At 46.1% G+C, this 24,826-nt stretch overlaps 1 protein-coding gene across 2 annotated transcripts in view; it reads left to right on the plus strand.

Moving 5' to 3' along the window:
* NEURL1 (neuralized E3 ubiquitin protein ligase 1) overlaps positions 1-24,826 on the plus strand; it is a 114,482-nt gene that overhangs the window by 37,934 nt on the left and 51,722 nt on the right. Inside the window, exon 1 of one of the 2 annotated variants that reach the window (XM_077748430.1) lies at positions 10-156. The exons of the other annotated variant lie outside the window; for it this stretch is intronic. Coding sequence (XP_077604556.1) covers positions 72-156 — 85 coding nt within the window. The 5' untranslated portion in view covers positions 10-71. Of the gene's footprint in view, positions 1-9; positions 157-24,826 lie in introns of those variants that run through there. 2 annotated transcript variants of the gene reach the window in all.

Consider the following 24,826-nt stretch of genomic DNA (forward strand, 5'->3'; position numbering starts at 1 on the left):
ACACCCTACCTCCGCTCCTGCCCAGCCTCGCCTGCCCCCCGCGAGTGCCGAACCCCCTGACGCCGGATGCCATGGGTAACAACTTCTCCAGTATCCCCTCTCTGCCCCGAGGAAACCCGAACCGGGCGCCGCGGGGCCACCCCCAGACCCTTAAAGGTAAGAAAGGCTCCGCCGGGCCGGGCGCAGCCCGGAAGACTGGGGCGCAGGTGGAGGGGCAGGGAGAGGGGGTGAGGTATTGTTGGGGAGGACGAGCCGGTGCCACCTGTTGTGTGTATTTGGAGACGCGAGGTACGCATCTGGCCCTGGTGGTGGGCCAGGAGTGGGGGGCTGCCGGTGGTGATGTTGCAAACCCGGAAGGATGGCGTTCCGTGGGGTCTGCGCAGTTTTCCCTGCCAGCGCTGGGAACGTCACTGGAGTTAACTCAGGCCATGATGCTAGGCTAGCGTGCGGGAGCGAGGAAGGACATTTGCCCAGTGGGTAGGGGAGTGTGGCAGGATGCTCAGGCCGGCCAGCTGTGCTTCTCAAGGGAAGCATCACAGTCTTCTTTTTCATCTCCCCACGGCTGGAGAGGTCACGCTGGAGGCACTAGTTGCATCTACCATTGGAGGGTCTTACAAGGCTGACTTATAGCAGCCTGGAAGAAGGGGCCAGAGCTCTGCAGCTGTTGACTTTTTGCATCCACTGACTCAGCTTGGTTTCTGGTTTCTCCAAAGGCCAGATGTCCATTCAGAACCCTAGACAGGAGAGGCTGGGAGCTTTGAAATGGAGGAACATTTACCAGGAAGGTCTTCGTGATCTCAGTCCCCAGACCTACCCAGCACCCCCAGGGAAGCCCTCACCCCAGCCCTCAGCCCTACAGCTTCCACTGCTTTCTCTGGCCCTTGCAAGACACAGCTGTGTCCTCCCAAGCCCTTAGACTGCACTGATTCCCTTCAGGAAGCTGCTTTTCTATCACCTTCAGAACAGCCAGCACTTATCCTGGGCATTCTGATGGCTAAGAGTCAGGAAGGGAAGCCCTTAGTCTTCTCCACAGAACAACCCAACTTCCTCAGCCCTTTGGGTGATGAGAAGGATATAGTAATACCCCGTGACAAAACATTAAAGTTGACAAAGAACTTTCGCAAACACCTTTTCATGTGAGCGAGGAAACTGCTTTGGGTAGTCAGCAAAGCTAATCATACCCATTTGACAGTTGAGGAGAATCAATGCTTGTTTTAGGTTCCCGAAGCTGGCAAGAAGCAGAACTAGGCTGCACATCTGTATCTCCTGACTTGGAATTCTGTCCTCTTTTTTGCTGCACAGTTAGCCTTCTAGACTGGGGGAGAGGAGGCGCGATGGGACCACCATCCTGTGTTGTAGCTCCAGCCATTTCAGAACTTATGCTCTCACTTGGTTTGGGAAAATCAGTGGGTTTGTTTTGTCTTTCTGGAAATTAATATGGTGGTACATGTCAAGAGCTTTTAAAATAACATATTCAATTGGCCTGAGATTATGCTTAGCGGAGTTGATCCTAGCAAAATGGAGATCCAGGCAAATACTTATGCATTAGGTTAGGATGTTCACAGCAGTTGTATTTAGACTAGGAAAATAACCGAAATGCCCCATAATCATGGTATGTTCTCTTGGTGGAGTCATATGCAATCTTTAAAATTGTATTTTTGAAGAATATTTGATTTGGGAAAATGCTCAGTATAGCATAAGGACAGTTGAAAAAAGCAAGATACAGAGTTGTATAGACCATGAGATCCCAATTTTAAAAAAAATATATGAATACAAAAAAAAAAAAAACAACCCATCAAATAATCCTGGAAAGAAAGTTTCCAAAAGGGTAACATTGGTTTTTCTCTGGGTAATGGGATCACATAAGATTTTTCTTTTTTTCTTATTTTTTTATATTTTTCTCTTTTAAAAAAATTCTACAGTAAGCATTATTTTTTATCATCAGGAATAAGCTCTAAGTATTACCATGTATAACAATTGTTTATGAGCATTGAAAACAGGTTCTTAATGATGGAGGAAACTCATTCAATGTCCTCCCTCACAAGTGAGAAGAATGGAGGGAAGGGAGGTGATTTGCCTAGTTACTCAGTGCAACAGTCAACAGAGCATGGTGAAGTCAGGCTGAACCCTTTAAGGGCAGGATATCTGGGCTAGTGAATTGACTTGGGGTTTAATGGCTCACGGACTGCCCCAAGATGGCTGGTCTGCTCCATCCTTGACCCTGGGCAAGCTCAGAGAAGGCTTCAGTAATTATACCTCTTTTTACCTAAAGTTTGGGATTGTGGGGATGTGAGATTTCAGTGACTGGAATCTTTGGCAAGGGAGGGAATGGGCAGGAGGGAGTCTAGGATCCTTGCACCTCCTTGCCCCTACTCTAACCTCCTCTGCATGACTCCCCAGCTATGTGGCCTGGAAAACCCCACTTATGCTGCCTCTCTGGCTTGTAGGGATCAATTCTTCTTCGGTGGGACTAAATGGTGGTGAAATTCTCTCCCTAGCCGCCTTCTTCTCTCTGCCCATCTCCCTTCAGGCTTGGTTTACCAGAATCCACTCTCCTGTCCCTACCCACACACCTCCTGAAGGTGGCCATGAGAATTTTGATTCTGCTCCTTCCAAGCCTGAGATGAAAGATTAGAATGTGCCCATGACAGCCACCTATGGGTGTCCTCTGTCCTTTGGTCAGGGTCCACTGATCCTGACTTTTCCCACCCTAATAAAGCCATCTTTACTTTGTTTTAGTGTCTACTCCGAATTCTCTTCAAACTAAAACAGTATTGGCCTAGTAGTCGTCTCTGATACATCCGTGGTCATCCAGAATTCCGTTCCAGCTGCATTGCTGTTGACCTCAGTACTGGCTCTGATTCTAAGCCTATTCACCCAGACTTCTGCTCGGATTGCTTCTGTACCCACCCTGAATTCAGCTCTAATTTGTATCAGTGTCATACAGAAATTTGCTGGGGGAAGGGGGAACTCTTCTTTGTTGTTGTTTTTTTTTTCCTCTCCTTCTATAATTGCAATCTCTATTGATTTCTCCCCATTTTAATTAAAACAGCTGGAAGGGGCCTGACATAATAGGGACCCTGGGACACACTGGAGGTCTAAGATTGGTCTGGTTGTCAGGCTGACATGAAATGAGGCTCGTCCATCACCTGTCAGGTGGTAGACTTTGGTGTTCTCCCTGGAGACACACTAACTTCACCCCATTGCTGGTGATTCCCACTGAGGTCTGAGCAGTGTCGGTCTAGGGGTGTCCAGGGGAGAGATCCAAGGCATAGTTCTGGGCTTAGGACCAAGAGACCGTTACGAGGATGCCTGACCTAGAGGTGAGGGCCCCTGACATCCCTGCACATTCACAAGCTGAAGATCTACTTGAAAAGGCAAGGCTGAGTGAGGGAATGGGGCCAAGTGCTTGGCTGGACCACTGAAATCCCAGATGGGGGACCAGGGAGGAATGGAAGCCAGACATGGAGGGAACGGCAGAAATTAGATAGATGATAAGGTGTGCAGCAGGAGTGGTAGCGGGTGGGGAGGAGGGTTGGGGAGGGAACATACAGCAAAGACTTGGAGGTGAGTCAGTAAGTGTGTGTGTGTATTCTCAGTTACAGGCACAGGGTCACTGGGGCAGGGGCCTCCAGCTTCCTGGAGACAAATACAGAGAATAAAGATCTTCCTCCTTTCCCAGCTGTTTCTAAGTGCCTGCCTGCTTGGTGCTAAGTGTTGATGAGAAGGAAAGCAGGAAAACCTTTGGGGAGGGCTACCCAGCCCCAGTGGTCACCCATAGATGAGGATTGGATGGGCCACTTCCCATCTTCTTTTAAATTGTGATAAAATTTACATAAAATTCACCACTTTAACTTGAGAGCGTGCAATCCAGTGACATTTAGTACATTCACAATGTTGTGCAACCACCACCTCTGTCTAGTTCCAGAGCATTTTCATCACCTCGAAAGCAAAGCCTGTATCCAGTAAGCAGTCACTCCCCATTACCCCCTCCTCTGAACCCTTGGCTGAGAATGCTGCACAGAAACATCAACCTAGGAAGTGGTGGGGCTGGGATTTCCCCAGAACTCCAGAGCCCACGAGGGAGAAAATTGGTCTTGGGGGAAATTTTGCATATTGGGGCCTTCTTTTCCCTGACCCTCTGGGGTGGCATGTGATCACTTTCAAGATATTCACTTCCAAGATATGCACATTGAGGGTCAGGCTTTGGTTCTGAATCACAGAGGCCATGATAGAGGCTGGATAGGCAAGAGCAAGAGAGAGGAGGAGGGGGGAAGAAGGAGAGCAAGAAATGGGCACTACCCAGGGGATGCCAGGGATGCCTCTATCCTGGTGTGCCAGTCCCCGGGCCTATTTCCATTTGGTCTGTGACTCTCCCAAGGGCTAGAGGCTTAGGGGCTGCTTCTCACTGAACTGGTTGCTTTGGCAACCCTGGGCAGGATGCAAGTGGTCTCCTTGGTAACGCCTGAGAAACCTGCCTATGGGGATGGAGGGAAGTGGACGGGCCAGCAGTCAGGCAGGGTGGCACAGGCAGAGCTGGGCCAGGCTGCTGAGAATAAAGCCTCTGGGGAGGGTCAAGCTTACTAGGCTGCCTGTTGGCCATTCCCCAGCGAGCCAGAGTCCAGAGGCCCAGGGGACCTGGAGATACCAAAGGCACTAACAGGCCAGCCCAGGAAGTGGGAGGAGATGGGGGTGAGGGTGGGGAGGGAGGAGAATATAGCTTCTGGATGACAGATCTAGCTACAGGGTTTATTAAAAGATGCTTATCAGAGGTCATTACCCGGATCCTGCTGCTTTGGGAAATGAGCAGGTGCTGACGCCTGTGGGGGGCCGGGAGGAGAGAAAAGAAGGTCTGGGAGAGGAGGAGAAGGAAATGGATGGAATTACTGGCGGGCAGGTGGGAGGCCTTGGCTTTCTCTCTGCTCTAGCTGCAATTGGGGGGTTAGGCCGGGCTCTGTGATAGCTCTGGAACTGAAGTTCTGGGTGAGAGTTGGGGTTCCAGGGATGCTCTGATGGGCGGGGCTCATTCTGTTGTTTGACAAACGAAGACAGCATTAACGACAGGCCAGGCACTCTCCTAAGCATGAGGATACAGTGCTATACAAAATAAACGAGGGCTCTCTGCTACGAAGCTTCCCCTCCAATGGGGAGGCAGATGGGAAGAAAAATGACAAATGAACAAAAATGAGTTGGAATATGATAATAACTACTAACATGCTTCGTGCTGGAGCCCATGCTAGGGTCTTTGCACCTATTATCTCATTTGATTTTTAGAACAACCTTGTGAAGTAAGTATGATTATTAACCCCATTTATGGATGGATAAACCAAAGCTTAGAGAGGTTAAGTAATTTGCCCAAGGCCATATGGCTGGTATGAGGTGGAGCCTGGATTCTGGCCAGAATCTTTCTGATTTTGGAGGTAGTGCTCTCTCTTTCTCTCTCTCTCTAATACAGGCATACTTAGGAGATATTACTGATTCTGTTCCAGATCACTGCAATAAAGTGAATATTACAATAAAGCGACTCAAATGGATTTTTTATTACCTAGTGCATAGAAAAGTTATGTTTATACTATACTGTAGTCTGTTAAGTGTGCAGTAGCATACTTCTCCAGAAACCAGTGTACGTTCCTTAATTAAACATACTTTATTGTTAAAAAGTGCTAACCATTCTGAGCTTTCAGCAAGTTGTGTTGTTCTTGCTGGTGGATGTTCTTGCCTCCGTGTTGATGACTACGGACTGATGAGGGTGGTGGGTGCTGAAGGCTGGGGCGGCTGTGGCATTTTCTTAAAATAAGACAGCGGTGAAGTTTGTTGCATCAATTGACTCTTCCTTTCATGAATGAATTCTCTGCAGCATGTGATGCTATTTGATAGCATTTTGCCCACAGGAGACATGTTTTCAAACTTGGAGCCCGTCCTCTCGAACCCTGCTGCTGCCGCTGTACCAACTAAGTTTATGTATTACTCCAAATCCTTTGTTGTCATTTCTACAATCTTCACAGCATCTCAAGAAACCACTTTGCTCATCCGTAAGCAGCAGCCCCTCACCTGTTAAGGTTTTATCACAAGATTGCAGCAGCTCAGTCCCATGTTGAGGCTCCACTTCCAGTCTAGCTCTCTTGCAGTTTCCACATCTGCAGTGACGTCCTCTCCTGAAGTCTTGAAGCCCTCACGGGGTTGGAATCAACCTGTTCCAAACTCCTGTTTATGTTGATGTTTTGACCTCTTTCCACGATTGACGAATGTTCTTAACGGCATCTAGAATGGTGAATCCTTTCCAGACGGTTTTCAGTGGACTTTGCCCAGATCTGTCAGATGAATCATGATCTGTGCAGTTCTACCCTTATGAAATGTATTTCTTAAATAATAAGACTTGAATGTTGAAAGGACTCCTTACTTAGGTCCATGGGCTGCAGAACGGATGTTGTGTGAGCAGGCATGAAAACAACATTAATCTCATTGTACATCTCCATCAGAGCTCTTCAGCGACCAGGTGCATTGTCAATGAGCAGTAATATTTTGAAAGGAATCTTTTTTCTCTGAGCCGTAGTGCTCAACAGTGGACTTAAAATATTTAGTAACCCATGTGGTAAACAGATGTGCTGTCATCTAGGCTTTGTGTTCCATTGATAAAGCACTGGCAGAATAGATTGAGCGTAATTCTTAAGGGCCCTGAGATTTCCAGAATGGCAAGTGAGCAATGTCTTCCACTTCAAGTCACCAGTTACATTGGTTCCCAACAGAGTTAACCTGTCCTTTGAAGCTCTGAAACCAGGCACTGACTTCTCCTCTCGAGCTATGGAAGCCCTAGATGGCATCTTCCAATAGAAGGCAGTTTCATCTACATTGAAAATCTGTTAAGTGTAGTCACCTTCATGAATTATCTTAGCTAGATGTTCTGGATAATTTGCTGCAGCTTCTACATCAGCACTTGCTGCTTTACATTTTTATGTTGTGGGGACAGCTCCTTTTCCCTAAATCTCATGAACCAACCTCTGTTAGCGTTAGTCATTCTCCTGCAGCTTCCTCACCTCTCTCAGCCTTCATAGACGTGTAGAGAGTTAGGGTCTTGCTCTCCATGAGCCTTTGGCTTAAGAAAATGTTGTGGCTGTTCTGATTTTCTATTCAGACTTTCTCCATCTCAGCAATAAGGCTGTTTCACTTCCCTGTCATTCATGTGTTCACTGGAGTAGCACTTTTAATTTCCTTCAAGACCTTTTGCGTTCACAGCTTGGCTAACTGTTTGGAACAAGAGGCCTGCCTTTCCCCTATCTCCTGCTTCCCTCATGGAGAGTAATCACTTCTAGCTTTTGATTTAAAGTGAGAGATGCAGGACTCTTCCTTGCACTTGAACGTTTACAGGCCAATGCAGGGTTATCAGTTGGCCTAATTTCCATATTGCTGTGTCTCAGGAAATAGGCCTGAGGAGAGGGAGATGGGTGTGGGAATAGCTGGTTGGTGGAGCAGTCATCACACACAACATTTATCAGTTAAGTTTGCTGTCTTATATGGGCCCCCAAAACAATGACTGATCATAGATCACCATAATAAGTATAATAATAACGAAAAGTTTTGAAATGTTGTAAGAATCACCAAAATGTGACACAGAGACACAAAGAGAGCAAATACTGTTGGAAAATGGCACTGGTAGACTTGCCTGAAGCAGGGTTGCCACAGATCTTCAGTTTGTTAAAAAAACTCAATATCTGCGAAGTGTAATGAATTGAAGTACCATAAAACAAGGTATGCCTATAACCATTTTATTTAGAACAGTTTTAGATGTACAGAATTATTGCAAAATAATGGAGTTTCCAGATACTCCCTCTCTGGTTTCCCCCACTATTAACATCTTACCTTAGTGTGGAAAATTCATGATCAGTAATGAACCAATATTGATATATTGTTATTAACTAATGCCTATACTTAATTCAGATTTCCTTAGTTTTCCCAGTCTTCTATTTTTGTAGCAGGATCCTGTCCAGGATATCACATTATATTTTTAGGTACCATGTTATATATTTAGTGCTCATATTTTCTTAGGCTCCTCTCACTTTTGACAGTTTCCTTGTTTTTGATGACCTTGACAGTTTTGAGGATTACTGGTTAAGTGTCTTGTACACTGTCCCTCTCTTGGGGTTTGTCTGATATTCTTCTCATGATTAGATTGCTGTATAGGTTTTGGAGAGATAGATCATAGAGGTGAAGTGCCATTTCCATGATGTATCAACAGTGCATGCAAGCCACATGACCTGTCACTGGTGATGTTGACCTTGATCACTCCGCAGAGGTAGTGCTTGTTTGGTTTCTTCATTGTAAGGTTAAAGTTACACTTTTCTCCCCTTTCCATACTGCACTCTTTGGAAGCTAGTCCCCACGTGCAGCCCTCACGTAAGGGGTGGGAGTTATGCTCCCCTTCCTTGAGGCCAGAGCATTACTTTAACTGCTCTGTCAACTATTTCTTTAGTTACCCAATCAGTAAGATCAGTTATGTTTGGATAAGGGCTGTAAAAGAGAAGACTGGGGAGCTATCCTCTGGGAACTTGACCTGGTCTTGCAGGTCTGGGAAGTTTCTCTAGGGAAGTGATCTGAAGATGAGTAGGGGTTGGCTTTCTGTTCCTAGAACGGTACTCCTGGCATGTTGGGTGTGGAACTATTCATTTAGCATCCCTGACCCCTGCCTGTTCAATGTCACTGGCCACCTTCAATGTCATTGTGACATTAAGAAAAAAAAAAAAAAGCTCTCCCCTGTTTTTCTTTTCTTTTAATTACAGCATAGTTAATATGCAGTGTTATATTAGTTTCAGGTGTACAATATAGTGATTCAACAATTCTATAATTACTCAGCACTCATCCAGATAAGCGTAGTCTTAATCCCCTTCACCTATTCCACCCACCCCTCCACCCACCTCCCCTCTGGTAACCATCTGCTCTCTAAGGTTAAGATCTCCCGTATTTTTAAAAGCACCCCCAAAGGGGGCATTACGGCTCCTGATTGAGAGCATTGAGCTGGGTGTGGGGAGCACCAGTGAGGGGTGTTCCTGGCAGGGGGCCTAGAACAGAGACCTAGGCTTGTGCTTGAGGATGGAGTTTAGAGTTGGTTCCTGCCAAGTATGGAGGGGATGATCCCTCCCAAGCCTCTGGGCCAAGGAACTTTCTCAGCAGAAAATCATTAAGAGATCACTGCCTTGCCTCTCTTCCGTGATCACAAAGGCTGTCTGTGCAGGGCTGGGCCAGGAAGAGGAGGGTTCTTCCTGGGGTGAAGGAAGAGGGAGAGGAAAGTATGACTGCTGGCCTACTTGTGTGGCCTTCTCTGCCTCTGTTGCCCCAGAATGCCATCCCGGCTGCTCCAGAGGTGGGGGAGGGGACAAGAAAAGGGAGAATATTGCCAGGAGGAGGTGCTGTCTTGTGATAAGAGTGGTGGCCCTTCCACGTGCTCCTGGCTTTCACCTTCATCTTGGCCCCGTGGCTTGCCCTGGCCTCTCCCCGGCATCTGTGGAAAGGCTGATCTTCTCCAGAGGATGGGCCAGTCTAGGGGATGTGCCTGTCCCAGTGGAGATATCCATCCTGGTGTGTCTGAGAACAGGGGAGGAGGCACTTTGCATTGATCAGAGTAAGTAAAACTTCAGGGACGCTCCAGCTCATTGATTTCATGTGTCAGTGCCTTCTTGGCACAGGACATGGTACTGGGTATGGAGACTGAGAGGTGAAGACTGGCATTGTGTCTGCCCTTTTGGTGCCCGTGGCCCACCCTTATTTAATTCAGTCATCGGTCCGTATTGACAGAAGGAGCCCTTTTCTCTCCATGTCTGCTTTCTATTCCTTTTCTATCCCTGATCTTCCCAGAAAATGCTCCTTTGAACATATTTTCCTTGAGGAGAGAGGACTTGCGGGTGGTCAGGTGTGTATGTGGGGCTGGTGGAAGGACCAGTGTCCCCTGACTTTGAACATCAGACCCCAAATATACCATAGAGATTGTTTTGTCCTACCTCCTTTCTCAGCCCAGGCCTGGGGTTCTCCGTCCCAGAGAGGGGAAGTGACTTGCCCAAGGTCCTACATCGGGATTGGACCAGGTGGTATTGTGGTCTCAAGGCTCTGACCTTGTACTGACCTTGTAGGGTGCTAATGGTCTCCAGAGTTGGCAGAAGTAAACTCTAGGGGGGCAGCTGAGGGGGATGAATGCTTGACCCCTCTGTGCTATGTGCTGTCCATAGGGGAATTGTTGAAGGGCTTTAAATGGAAGAGTGACAGAATTGCTTAGATGTCTTAGAAAATTCTGGTGCAAGAGGGGCCGGGAAGGGCCTGGCAGGAGGCTGCAGCAGACCTCCAGGGGAGGAGACAGGTGTGGCTTCTGCCAGAGTGGGGCAGTGAGCAGTGAGGCAAATAGATTGATGTCAGCTTGAAGATTTAGAGGTGGAGAGGGAGACATAGAGGAACTGGTGTGTAAACACGTCTCTGGGGATTCTGACTTCTGGGGCAGTGGGGGTCTGGCTTGGAAGAGCTTGAATACACAAGGAGGCTGGGCCCTTAGGAGTTCAGGGGTGTATGTGCCGATGTGTGGGTGTTCCCTTGAGTGCTGTGTCCCATCCAAACCTGGAGGTCTTAGAGCCAGGAGGAGAAACAGGTGAGGGGGTGTGGCTGCCCCTGGGCTCCTAACTCCATCTCTACCACCTGGGACACCATCAATAATTAATACTCCCTCTGCCTGTCACAGGTGGCTCCCGGGTGGGCAGAGGCAGGGCCCTGGCACCTGTGGTGCGATATGCATCTGGCTTCTGCTGCCCCCCACTCCAGGGGCTTTCAGTCCCATCTAGCCAGACTTTCTCAGGTGGCTCTTTGCTCCCAGCATACACATACAAACCATGAAAGGTGGCCATAAATCAGCTGGGACAGGCCAAGGCTGCTCTGGTTTTCCCAGAGTTGAGATCAAAGCCCCAGACCCTCACCCTGGGGCTCAATACTTATTAAATTATTAAACTGTCAAGGGAGGGGAAAGCAGGAGGGACTGGATGGATGGCCATGTAGTAAAACAGAATGCGGAAGAATGGGCTGAGAAATGAAGCAGCAGGTGGTGCAGATATCTCTTCAACATAGAGATTTCATTTCCTTTGGATATATTCCCAGAAGTGAGAATCATACGGCAGTTCTATTTTTAATTGTTTGAGGAACCTCCATATTGTTTTTCAAAATTGCTATACCAATTTCCATTCTCCTCAGCAGTGTAAAAGAGTTCCCTTTTCTTTACATCCTCATCAATGTTTGTTATCTGTGTTTTTGATAAGAAACATCCAGATAGATGTGAGGTGGTATCTCATTGTAGTTTTGATTTGCATTTCCTTGTTGAGTGATGTTGAATACCTTTCATGGACTTGTTGTCCATTTGTGTGCCTTCTTTGGAAAAATGACCCTTCATTTTTAATTTGAGTTACTATTATTATTTTCTCGCTATTAAGTTGTGAGAGTTTCTTATATATTTTGGATGTTAACCCTTTATCAGATAGATGGTTTGCGAATATTTCCTCCCATTCCTTAGGTTGCCTTTTTATTTTGTTGTTTCCTTTGCTGTGTGGAAACTTTTTTGTTTAATGTAGTTCCACTTGTTTATTTTTCTTTTGTAGCCTGTACTTTTGTGACCATATCCAAAAAATCATTGTCAAGACCAATGTCAAGCTTTTTTTCCTATGTTTTATTCAGGAGGTTTTATAGTTTCAGGCCTTATGTTTAAGTCTTTAATCCATTTTGAGTTGATTTTTGTATATGATGTGAGATAAGGGTCCAGTTTAATTCTTTTGTTTGTGAATACCCAGTTTTCCCAACACCACTTATCTTTTCCCCATTGTGTATTCTTGGCATTTTTGTTGAAAATCAGTTGACCATATGTGCATAGGTTTATTTCTGCACTGTTTTATCCTATTGATCTATTGCTTTGTAATATAGTCTGAAATCAGAAAGTGTGATGCCTCCAGCTTTGTTCTTCTCCCTCACGATTTAGGGAGGGGCTCAGGGTCTTTTGTTCTATACAAAATTTGAGATTATATTTTCCATTTTTATGAAAAATGCCATTGAAATTATGATGGGGATTGCATTGAGTCTGTAGACTGCATTGAGTAGCATGGACATTTTAACAATATTAATTATTCCAGTTAATGAATATGGGATATCTTTGCATTATTTGTATCTTCTTCAGTTTCTTTCATCAGTGTTTTATAGTTCGCAGCATATAGATCTTTCATCTCCTTGGTTAAATTTATCCCTAAGTATTTTGCTTTTGTTGATATTTGTAAATAGATTTGTTTTCCTTATTTTTTGGATAATTTATTGTTAGTGTATAGAAACACAACTGACTTATATATGTTGATTTTGTGTCCTGCGACTTTACTGAATTTGTTTATCAATCTGACAGGGTTTTTTTTTTTTGTGGAGTCTTCAGATTTTTCAATATATAAGATCCTGTCATCTGCAAATAGAGATAATTTTGCTTCTTCCTTTCTAATTTGGATGCCTTTTGTTTCTTTTTCTTGCCTAAGTGCCCTGGCTAGGACTTCTGGCACTGTTTTGACTATAAGTAGCAAAAGTGGCTACCCTTGTCTTGTTCCTGATCTTAGAGGAAAAGCTTTTCACCATTGAGTATGGTGTCAGCTGTGAACCTGTCATATGTAGCCTTTATTATGTTGAGGTACATTCCATATATACTTAATTTGTTGAGTGATTATCATGGAATGATCCTGATGTTGTCAAATGCTTTTTATGCATCTATTGAGATGATCATATGATTTTTGGGTCTTTTATTTTGTTAATATGGTATATCATGTTTATTGATTTGTGTATATTGTACTATTCTTGCATCCCAGTAATAAACCCCACTTGATCATGGTATAAGATCCTTTCACTGTGCTCTTGAGTTTAGTTTGCTAGTATTTTGTTAAAGATTTTTACTTCCATGTTCAGCAGGATATTGGTCTATGTTTTCTCTTGTAGTGTTCTTGTCTGGCCTTGTTGTTAGGGTAATGCTGGTCTCGTAAAATGGGTTCCTCGGAACATTTCCTTCCTCCTCATTTTTTTGGAGAGTGTTTGAGAAGGATTGGTATTAATTCTTTTGTAAATGTTTGGTAGAATTCACCAGTGAAGCCATCTGGTCTTGGATTTCTTTGTTTGGAGATTTAATAATGCTTTACCCAGAAAAGCTATCCTTCAGAATTGAATGAGAGATATAGACATTCCCGGACAAAAAAAGCTGACGTAGTTCACAACCACTAAACCTGCCTTACCAGAAATGCTAAAGGAGTTCTTCAAGCTGAAAATAAAGAACACTAACTAGTAACATAAAAACATATGAAAATATAAAACTCCCTGGTAAATGTAAATGTGTGGTCAGATTCGGGACACTCAAATATTCTAATGATGGTATATAAATTACTTACAACTCTAATATATATATATATATAGGTTAAAAGACAAAAGAATTTTAAAAATGTTTTTTATTTATTTCCGAGAGAGAGAGAGTGAGAGAGAGAGAGAGAGAGAGAGAGAACATGAGCAGGGGAGGGGCAGAGAGAGAGGGAGATACAGAATCGGAAGCAGGCTCCAGGCTCGGAGCTAGCTGTCAGCACAGAGCCCGAAGCAGAGCTCGAACCCATGAACCATGAGATCATGACCTGAGCCGAAGTTGGACACTTAACTGACTGAGCCACCCAGGCGCCCCGATAGAAGAATTTTAAAAAGCTATACTTAAAATCATTGGTTAGTAGATATATGAAAATATGTAAACTGTGACATCAAAAACATAAAGGGGGGGAGTAAAAGTGTGGAGCTTTTGTATGTGAACAAAGTTGAGTTGCTATCAGCTTCAAATAAACTATGATAAGATGTTTTATGTAAACCTCATGTTAACTACAAGTAAAAACCAATAGTAGATACACAAAAGATAAAGAGAAAGGAATGAAAGCATACCACTGTAGAAAATCGTCAAATCACAAAGGAAGGCAGTAAAAGAGGAAGAAAGGAGCAAAGGACCTATGAAATACCTAGAAAATAATGAACAAAACGGCAATAGTAAGTCCTTGTCTATCAATAATTACTTTAAATATAAACAGTCTACATTCTCTAATCAGAAGACAAAGAGTTGCTGAATAGTTAGGAAAACAAGACCCAATCAACTACCCAACTATAAGAGACTCACTTTAGCTTCAAGAATATACCTAAGCAGAAAATTAAGGGATGGAAAAAGATATTCCAGGCAAATAGAAATGAAAGAGAGCAGGGACAGTAATGGACAAAACAGACTTTAAATAAATGATTGTAAAAAGAGAGGTGCCTGGGTGGCTCAGTCAGTTAAGTGTCCAACACTTGATTTCGGCTCAGGTCATGGTCTCACAGTTCATGGGATCCAGCTCCACATCAGGTTCTGCGCTGACAGCACAGAACTTGCTTGGGATTCTCTCTCTCCCTTTCTCTTTCTGCCCGTCCCCCACTTATATGCACACTTGTGGTCTCTCTCTCTCTCAAGATAAAGAAATAAACTTAAAAAAAAAAAAAGACTAATAAGGGACAAGGTCATTATATAATGATAAAGGAATGGATTCATCAAGAGGAAATAACTATAATAAATATATATGCACCTAACATCAGAACACATAAATATATAAAGCAAATATTAACAGATCTGAAAGGATAAATAGACAGCAATACCCTAATAATTGGGGACTTCAGTTCTCCCTTTCAACAATAGATCATCCATACAGAAAATCAGTAAGGAACCATTGGACTTGAACTACACTTTAGACCAAATGGCCCTAACAGACATATATAGAACATCCCATCAAACAGCAGCAAAATACACATTCTTCTCAAGTGCACACACCACATTCTTCAGGGTAGATCGTATGTTAGCCACAAAACAAGTCTTAACATATTGAAGAAGATTTAAATCATCTCAAGTATCTTTTCCAACCACAATGTTATGAAACTAGAAACCAATGACAGGAGGAAAACTGGAAAGTTTACAAATATGTGTAGATTGAACAACATAGTCTTGAACAACCAATGGGCCAAAGAAGAAATCTAAAGGGAATAAAAAAAATATCTTGAGACAAACAAAAATGGAAATACAACATACCGAAATTATAGGATGCAGCAAAAGCAGTTCGAAGAGGGAAGTTTATCGTGATCAGTGCTTACAGTAAGAAAAAAGAAGATATCAAATAACAGCCTAATTTTATATCTCAAGGAATTAGAAAAAGAAGAACAAACTAAACCCAAAGTTAGTAGGAGGAAGGAAATAACAAAGATCAGAGTAGAAATAAATGAAATAAAGACTAGAATGATCATAGAAAAGATCAAGAGAAGTAAAAGTTGGTTTTTTTTTAAAAGATAAACAAAATAAACAAACCTTTAGCTAGACTAAGAAAAAAAGAAAGAAGACTCAAATATATACCAGAGAAATACAAAGGATCATAAGAGCATGATCAATATGAACAATAGTATGCCAACAAGTTGGATAACCTAGAAGAAATGGATAAATTCCTAGAAACATACAAGCTATCAAGACTGAATCATGAAGAAAGAGAAAATCAATAATGAGAAAGGAAATCTCCTTTCTTCAGGGCAGAGAGAGCCTCACCAGGCCTAAGAGGTAGGAGGGATTTTTCCATCTCCTGGGGCAGGCTGGCAGATCCTCTGGGGCTGAGGAAGTCAGCCAGACACCCAGACGCTGGTGCGGAACCAAGATGACGGAGGAAGTGGTGGGGTGAGGCTATGAGTGGCCTGAATGCTGCTCGTATGGACGTTTCTGCAGCAGAGTGCAGCCCTCTGGCCAATTGGGGCTCTGGTTGCTAGAGATTCCTCTGGTTCCTTTACTGCAAAATATGGAGGAAATTGTCTTAGGGAGTTGGGGTTTCCTCATCTGGTCCCCAAGTTGAGGGTGTATTAAAGAAACAAAACAAGAAGAGTCTGGATCAGTTGTTGAGAAGAGAGTTTCCCAAGATTCAGGGCTTGTTCTGAAAGAAGAGGTTTACTGTCTAGTGCAATTTCAGCTCCTAGAGCACAAGGTTCTATTTTGGGGGTGAAGGTGCCATTTTTGTAGGCAAGCTTCTGGCTTGGTATTGAGATGCCTGTTGTGGGGTTCTGATGTTCATGCTGGGGTGAGAGTGCCATTCCCAGAGGAGAGTTTTCACTGCAGGGTCCCAGATTCATGCCTGCAGTTGAGCTTTGAGTCTTGGGGCCCAGAATCCACTGTCGTGCTCCATCTTCTATGATTGAGTTAAGGTTCCTTTCTTGGGCTTTGAGGTTTGATTATCAGGCTGGAGGTCTTGTGCTCTGGGAGGAAGGGAAGAGCTAGAACTCCCTTTCACTTCTGGAGAAGACTTTCTGGGACCAGCAGCAGAGGAATGGGCCAATAGACTCATGAACTGATGGTCAGGAGGCCTGGGTCCCAGCCCTTGCCTGGATGTGAGACTGAGAATAAATGACTTGCAAGCTTTAGGTCTCCGCTGGAAGCATGGCCAGGCAGTGGTGTTGACTCACAAAGTACCTTCCAAGCTTGCTTGATCCTCCCAAAATGACACTAATGGTGGGCTCCATAAGCACTGATGGCCATTGCTTGGTGAGTCAAATCCATGATGACAGCACTCAAGCTGCCCTGGGCACTGTCAGCTTGGTCCAATTAGTGACAATGGGATCTTAACTTGTGCTGAGGGGCCCCTGGGGAGAAGGAGCACACACTGAGCAGGATATGTTAAATCTGGGTCCCTGGGGCTTGGTGTGTAGCTCTGGAGGAAGGGAGCTCAGCTGGGTTGGGCCAACAGCTTCCCTCCTACCGGGCCAGTTCTCACGTAGCCCAGTCAGTAGATACAGACATACCATAAGCCGTGATCTGAAGGGGCCTGGCTCGCTCCCTCGTTCTCTGTGGAGCAGCTGGGTTGCAAAGAGAGTGTTGTCTTCTCTGGCCCCCAACCTGGCTGGTGCCCAGCTGAGAAACATCTGCTTCTATATAGGGCTGCTGCCCTAACTCCCCTCTCTCGTTTCTTTCTCTTATTACCCCAATGTGGTTCCCAATCTCACACAGGCGAAGTTGCTGGGAAGAAAAAAGCCCATTCCCTTTGTCTGGGGCTTTCAGCTTCGTAAAGCCCTCCTACGTCTTCCCTCCTGGATCTTGTTCCACGTCTCCTAGAGATTGCTGAGGCAGGTGGTTTTGGCCCTATTTCCTGGAGGAGCAGCTTGAGGTCCAGTTGCATGGACATTTCCTGGGTATCTTCATGGATGCCTGTACCCACTTGCCCAGGGTCACAGAGCTGGCCTGTAGGCCTTGAATAGGGGTCCCTGCCATATGGCCTCCTAGCCCCCATACACCTCTGTTCCAGGTGGACCTTCCTGTCTCAGAGGTCCTTCTCTGTTCTACCCAAGTGTGAGACAGCAGTGAGTGATGCCATGCTGTCAAGGTGAGGCTGTGCAGTGAGTTTCCAGCTTGGGAAATTTCTCCAATGTTCCGGAAGAACTTCACCTTTAGGACAGAGCCCCTTCCCTATGGCACCTCAGAAGATGCCACCAGGCCTGTCCCAGGGGTGTAGGGAGTGCTCTGTCTAGGTCTGCAGGGACTCCCTTCCCCACCCGCATCAACCCCACTGTCTGGTCCTGGCCAAGGTATGTGGGAGGCTGAGAGGCCTGGGGATCCCACTGGGCAAAGGAAACCCAGTCCAGACCTTGGACTCTGTTGTGGCCCAGCAGGCCTCTAGATTTCCCCAAGGGCATCTGGGGGAACCTGGGATGTGAGGGGGGAGGGGGAAAGGCAGGCAGAGTAGAGGCCCTGTGGTTGAGGAACAGGCTCTGGGGTCAGATTTTGTCTTTGCTGCCTGGGCCACCTGGAGCCAGAGGCTTAACTTCTCCATATTCCTTATTGGAGACAATGCTCGACTAGTAATAAATGCATAATAAAAACTAGTTATTGTTATCATCATTAGGCTTGATCTTCAGGTCCCAGCTTAGACATCACTTCCACTGGGAAGCCTTCCCTGACCACCCCAGCTGGCTTAGATGGTTTCTATGTTTTCTTTCACTGTGCTCCCCTCCAAGCACTGATCATACTAGGTGTGATCACCATTCTGTTGCTACCACTGGGCCTGGCATACACACTAGGTGCTCAACAAATATTTTGAAATGAATGCAAGAATGGGCTGATTCTGGGGAAGTCAAACTTCTTTCACGGGCCCTCAGAGCTGTGACAGCCCACTTTGTTTCCTTTGTTGAAATGACATTTCTGGAATACGAGGCTCTGGGGCCAAGACAAGAGAAGGTAAGAGTAATATGGAGCTGTGGGTTCATTTATTCATTCCATGGTGGCATAGATGTTTTCTGGGTGCCTTGCAGGTGCCAGGCCTTGTGCCAGCCTCTGGGGACAGACATGCCCCCATTCTTAGAGCACTTGGGTGCTGATCACAGGGGCCGAGAAAGGTCAGAGGAGAGGAGGGTGGTCAGTGAGGCTGAGGGGAGTCAGGAAAAGCTCCCAGGAGGAGAGATTTGTTTTGAAGAATGGTGGGGAAGTTTGGATAGATAATAGATGGGCCTTCTCTTGGGGGTGGGCAGGGAGCAGATAGAGAAGACAGAGCTGCCTGTGAATGGCAATAAGGCAAAGCTGGCCAATGACATTGTGGCCTGAGGGTGTGGGGGCCCTGAGTCCCTTATTAAAGGTGGGGTCACAGCTGTGGGTGCTGCTGCTCCTAGCTTTGCCATCCACAGACAAGTGACCCTGGGCAGGTAATGCCACTCCCCAGTGAGCCTTGATGCCTACCTCTCAGGGTTGTCTGACCACTTTGTAAAAGGAGAAGGCCCACGTGATGGGGGGGGGTGCTGCGGGCAGGCTGGGGGGCAGGTATGGGGGGGGGTGCNCAGTCCTGCTTCAGGCTTCTCTGTTTTGTAAATTAAATTCTTATCTTGGGCTTGTGGTGCCCACACTGCGGGGGGCAGGTGCAACAGCTGGGAACAAGGTGCTGTATTGTCTAGGAAGTGGAGGAGTCCCTTTTCTCCCCTTTCCCCTCCCTCCCGGCCTCCTGGCCATGGCAGGCAGGTTGGTTGAGGTAAGGAGTCTTCTAGGGTCTTCTAGCTTTGTCCCTCCTTCCTGCGTTTTTCTTTCTTTCACCCTGTCTCCATGTTGTCATTTTCTGGTTCCCCTTTATATTCTCACCTCTGCAGACACAAAGCACTGCTTGCCCCTTCTCCCTGCAGGCCCCAGGCCGCACCCCACATTGCTGCCTGTTGAAACTTTCGCCCTCCCCAGTGGCCCTTCCCAAACACCCTCACCTCCTTGAGTCCAGCAGTACCCCCCAGGTCTGCTCGAGGGGCCTCAGAGGAGCACTGACCTCTCCCTTGCTCTGTGCTCCAGAGCCAAATAGTCGTTTTTTCATCTTTAGTGCTTAATACTGAAAATGTGAAGGTCTGTTTAGTCTTGTCCAGCTAACATAAACCAGCCAGAACTGGGCCATGGCAGGGACTTTGCTGTAAGTTCCCTTATTTGGAATGAAATTCATTGTTTTCCACTGGGAGGCAGTGGGGGCTTCGGGGAAGCCCTGCTGGGCCCCCTCCTCAGGGTGTGGCCTGCAAGACCCCTCCAAAGGTCACCAAGGTGTCTGTGACATAGAGGCTGACCCTATGACGTCCGTCACCCCCTAATATCTTAGGGATGGAGAGGGCTTGGGATCATGCTGTCCAGGACTTCCTTTTCCCAGGGGAGAAACTGAGGATCAGAGAGGGATCTGCCCAGAGACCCAAGGCATATTGGAGCAGATGGAGGTCTAGAAGGCAGGGCTCTGGCTCTCAGATCTCTGTGTTGTGCCAGGATGCCTCTGGCCTAGGAGCTCTGCGGGTGGGGCTGCGGGGGCGGTGGGAGTGCTGATGAATCTGGCTGGAAGTGGCCTTTCAGTCTGGGGATCTTCCAAGGCTTCTGGCTTAGCAGCTAAACACAGAGGCCTGGGGCAGTGAGCTGGGGGTGGGGCATGAGAGAGGAAGGAGGGCAAGAAAGGCAGAGGGTGATGCGAGGGAAGGGAGAGGTGGCTGAGGGTCCAGGAGAACTGGTTCTGGTCCTGACTCTGCTGCTATTGCTGTGACTCTCAGACACCTCTTTTGACCTTGTTCTTCCCCCCTTGTCCTAGAGGCTCAGCCCTTTTTGTGCATGCCCCAGGGTATGCCTTGGATGAACCAAGGTCAAGGAGTGTTTCTTACCTGTGATGGGCTGTGTGAACCAGCTCACCTAGCAGGTCATTACCCCTCTCTATCCCAGGCTTCCCTACCTTGTAAAGAGGGGTGTGGACCTTTCATGAGTTCTCTGCAAGAGCATGAGTTTTAGGGGCAGACCTTGGATTTTGATCTTGACTCTGATACTTTATTAGCTGGGCTGCTAATTAAGGACACAGGCTTCAAAACCTGGGGCTCTACAGGCAGTAGTGAGGGTCTTTGCAAGGATGAGAGGAACTCCTCATATATCCCAAATGTCTATCCCCGAGTGCCCGGTAAATAGAGTGGGTAGTGGGGCAGGAAGCAGGCAAGCGTGGTAGCTGCTGAGTTGGAGCTGCACAGCTTATGGAGACCTGCCTTGGGGTTCCCCGTGGCTCTGCTTTCTTCGCTCTATCCCAGGCCCCTACTGGAAAAACAGCAAGTGCGTGTTTAGATGTTCTGTCTAGAGGGAGTTCCCCATTTAACATCCTTTAAAAAGAGCTGCTCATTTATTCACTTATTCTTTTCACAAAGATCACACAGCTGGGACGTAGGAAGCTGTAACTGACCAGTGTAGGAATTCCTGGGACTGAAAAAGGAAAGAAAGATGTTAGAAAGCACAGGCCTGAGCACTGCAAACTAGAAGGCCCGGGTGCTGGAGAAATCAGAGCAGGAGATGCTGCGTTGTTTACTATGACCTTTCCATTCACTGCTTTTTTAGCACAAATGCTAGTACTAGCATCCAAGGCTGTTTACAAAGGTACAGTGAATGTCCGCGTCTAGGCGGTAAGGCACTCTTTTTCACAAAAGATCATCTCATTGCCAAGAGCAAGCCACACACTAGCAAAACATTACATTCAGCATTAAAGTGAATGGAGATGGTGTAAGGAACAATGTCCCCATGGGCCTGTGAATCGCTGGGCAGTGGGAGCCACTGAAGGTTTTAGGTGCACTTTGTGGGTAGATCAGTCTAGCTGCCCTGTGAAGGGTGGATTTAAGAGGGACAAGGTGGAAGCAGGGAGACGGGTGGATTTAAGAGGGACAAGGTGGAAGCAGGGAGACTAGTTATGAAAGGAGTGTAGCTGTCTGGGGGAAGGATGCCTAGGCCTGAACTGTAGGTTTGGTGAAGGAGAGGAAGGGACACATTTTGACAGACATTTAGCAGATGTGCTTGGAGACCCTAATAAACAAATGGTGGGGATGCTAAGGGAGAAGGAAGAATCCAAGATGGAGTCTGGGTTTCCAGGTGGCTGGGAGGATGGTGAGTCCATTAGGACCCCAGGCAGGAGAGAGGTTTGGAGGAGGGGCGGGGAAGCTGCTTGGTTGAGTTTTGGGATGCCAGAGGAGTGCTGAGGCATTCTCTGGGAGACTTGTGGGTCAGCAGCTCCATGTGTGAACTCAAAGTGCAGGGGGGAGGTCATGGCTGCAACCTGTTGTCAGCAATGGGTGCCACTTAAACCTTGAAGGTGATGAAGGATCCCAGGGTGGACAGAACAAAACTGTGAAGGAGTTGGATGAGGAGTAAGGGAGAACCAGGAAAAGGCAGTGGGCTGAAGAAGCTGATGGAGGTCATGGGAGTAGAGTTTAGAGGTCACGATATGACATTGCAAAGAGGTTCTCAGACCTTAATGACCCCGTGGATTCCCTGTAGATTGGTTCCTGGGGCCCACCTCTGGATAATCTGGCTCAGTCAGCCTGGGATCTGCTTTTTTAAACAAGAAGCTCAGCTGATACTGATATGAGGGATCTGTGGAGCACCCATTGTGAAACACTTCCCTGAGAGTCAGTCAGATCTGGGCTCAGATCTTGGCCCTTGGGTCTTGATCTCAGGCAAACCCCTTGATCTTCCAAACCTTGGTTTCTTATTGGTAAGCAGGCATACTAGTTCCCACTTCACAGGATCATTGTGTGGATTAATTTGGGTGGCTCAGGACCTGGTCCAGTAAAATGTCAGTAAATAGTAGGCACTTCTTGTTCATAACCAGAAGTTTGAAGATCGTGAGCAATGGGACAGAGCAGGCTGCTGCTCATGTAGGAGCCCTCCCCTGCCCCGCGTCTGGCCCTGGGCTGAGGTGGCCCCAAATTCCATCTCCAAGGTGATTTGTCTGAGTTGATAGGACCAGGAGCTACTGGCTCATCTAATCAAGTCCACAAAAACTCATGAATCAAATCAGAAGTCAATTTACTACTTCTCAGTGAGAAATTTACTGTCAGATGGACTGGACAGAGTATCATCTGCTTGCCATTTTCTCCCCCTGCAGGAAACTACTTGTGTGCTTGGTGAACCTGGCATCTGGCTGGGGGTTGGGGGAGGATAGAAGGGGGGAGTGTTGAGGCCACAGTCTGAGGACTTAATCTCCTTGGGCTCTGAACTCTTCTGAGCTCTTCCCAGATCACTTCACCAACAGGGAAATGCCTGCCGGGTGGACCCAACACTTGGGCCAGCCTAGGGCATCATCTCCCTAGGGGACCCACAGCAGTTTGCTTCAGAACATCCCCTTTTCCATGATTCCTTGGCATCCAATGAACACATGTTTTTTTAGGTTTGTTAATACCTCCAGTCAGGCCTCTCTTACTGCGGCTGTTTTGCCTCTTGAAGGTAACTTTGCATGCTCTGCTTCATGACCAGTTGATTGTATAGACTGACAGACAGGGAAAGCTTATTGCCAAGTGTATTGAGGAGGCGCCTCACTGTGGCCCTCTCCCCACTTACTGTCAATGCAGACTTTCAAGGAGGGAGTGGGTTAAGTCCATGATGGCACCTCTATACACAGGATGACTTCACAACTTTTAATGTTATGATGTGCTGTTACTAAAAATGTTCACTGCATTGTTAGAGAAAAAAGCAAATTACATGGTATGCCTCATGTGCAAGTATGATTCTATTTGTGTTTAGAGCATTAGATTTTTCCTTTCTCTTCCCTTCCTTGCATCCTTTCCTTCCTTCCTTCCAATTAATATTTATTGACTGCCTACTATGTGCTAAGCATGTTGTAGGCATATAGGATAAAAGCAGTGAGCAAATTTGCTGTCTCATGGAGTTACATTCTTATGAAGAGAGACAGACCAAAAAAAAAAAAAAAAGATGACATATGGGATGTCAGATGGTGATAAGTGCTATGGAGAGAAATAAATCATGGGGTGTGGCAGGGATAGAGATTACGGGTAGGGAGTCTGGGGATGTCTACATTTTTTTTGGTGCAAAAAAAGGTGATTTTATTAAAGCATGGAGACAGGACCCATGGGCAGGAAGAGCTGTGGGGATGTCTATATTTTTAAAATAAATTGTCCAGAAAAAGCCTGATGGCATTTGAGAGAATGACCAGAAGGAGATGGAGTGAGCAGAGCAGATGTTTGCCGTAAAAACTCTGTTCTGTAGTTTGATATATTGATATCTATCTGTGCATCTATCTGTTCATCACTCATCCATATTTACTTTGTACAAACTCAGATCAAGATTGAAAGGATGCCCGCCCAGCTGTTACCAGTGGCTGCCTCTGGGAAATAGGCTGGAGATAGAGTGGTGTGGGAGAATGGGATGCCTTTTTTTTTTTTTTTTTTCTTAAGTAGGCTTCGTACTCAGCGTGGAGCCCAACTCAGGCCTTGAACTCACGACCCTGATCAAGACCTGAGCTGAGGTTAAGAGTCAGATGCTTAACTGACTGAGCCAGCCAGGCATGCTCCTGGGATGCTTTTATTTTTACTCATACTAATTGGTATGGTTTTGTTTATTTTTAAATAATAAGCATGTATTGCTTTTATACTTTAAACTTGTTTTTAAAATGAACTTTCATATCCCTGCCCCCTCCCAAAAGAGAGGATTTATCAAGCTGTATTGAGGAATGAATGAGATACTTGATATATAATGGCCAGTGGTTGTATCTGGTGCTTAAAGTTAAATTCCTTTTCCCTCTCTTAATTTTTCCCCTCAGTGCCCAGGATAGGGCTAGGTGTCCAAAAGTGCATAATGACCATGGGTGAAATTCAAATAAATCCTGAATGCACCACCCTTTCTGGGAGCCTGGGAGTCAGTGCCAGGGCTCCAAATCTCATGGCTCTGGAGGCTGGGTAGGTCTGGTTCCCCTCCACCGAGATCAAAGAACCCCATCTTTACAGGGCCTCACCTAGAGACCTTGACTCCTCCTTGGCATGTGTGTGGTTTTGGACCTCATGTCTAGACATCACACTGCATCCTTCTCACCATTTTGGTCATTCATTCATTCATTCATTCATTTATTTTTAAAGATTTTATTTTTAAGTAATTTCTCTACCTAACGTGGGGCTCAAACTCACAGCCCTGAGGTTAAGAGTCACATGCTGTACCAACTAAGCTAGCTGGTCACCCCTTGAAACCATTTTAAGTTCTACAACCACCACCAGCAACAGATGCTTTAAAAACAACTTGTTACTGGGGTGCCTGGGGTGGCCCAGCTGGTTAAGTGTCTGACTTCAGCTCAGGTCATGATCTCACATCTGTGTTTGAGCCCTGTGTTAGGCTCTGTGCTGACAGCTCAGAGTCTGGAGCTTGCTTCGTATTCTGTGTCTCCCTCTCTCTCTGTCCTTCGCCCACTCCTGCTCTCTCTGTCTCGCTCTCAAAAATAAGTTAACATTAAAAGAAATAAAAAAA

Source organism: Crocuta crocuta, unplaced genomic scaffold (genome assembly GCF_008692635.1).
Source record: "Crocuta crocuta isolate KB4526 unplaced genomic scaffold, BGI_CrCroc_1.0 scaffold619, whole genome shotgun sequence".
Lineage (NCBI taxonomy): Eukaryota > Metazoa > Chordata > Mammalia > Carnivora > Hyaenidae > Crocuta > Crocuta crocuta.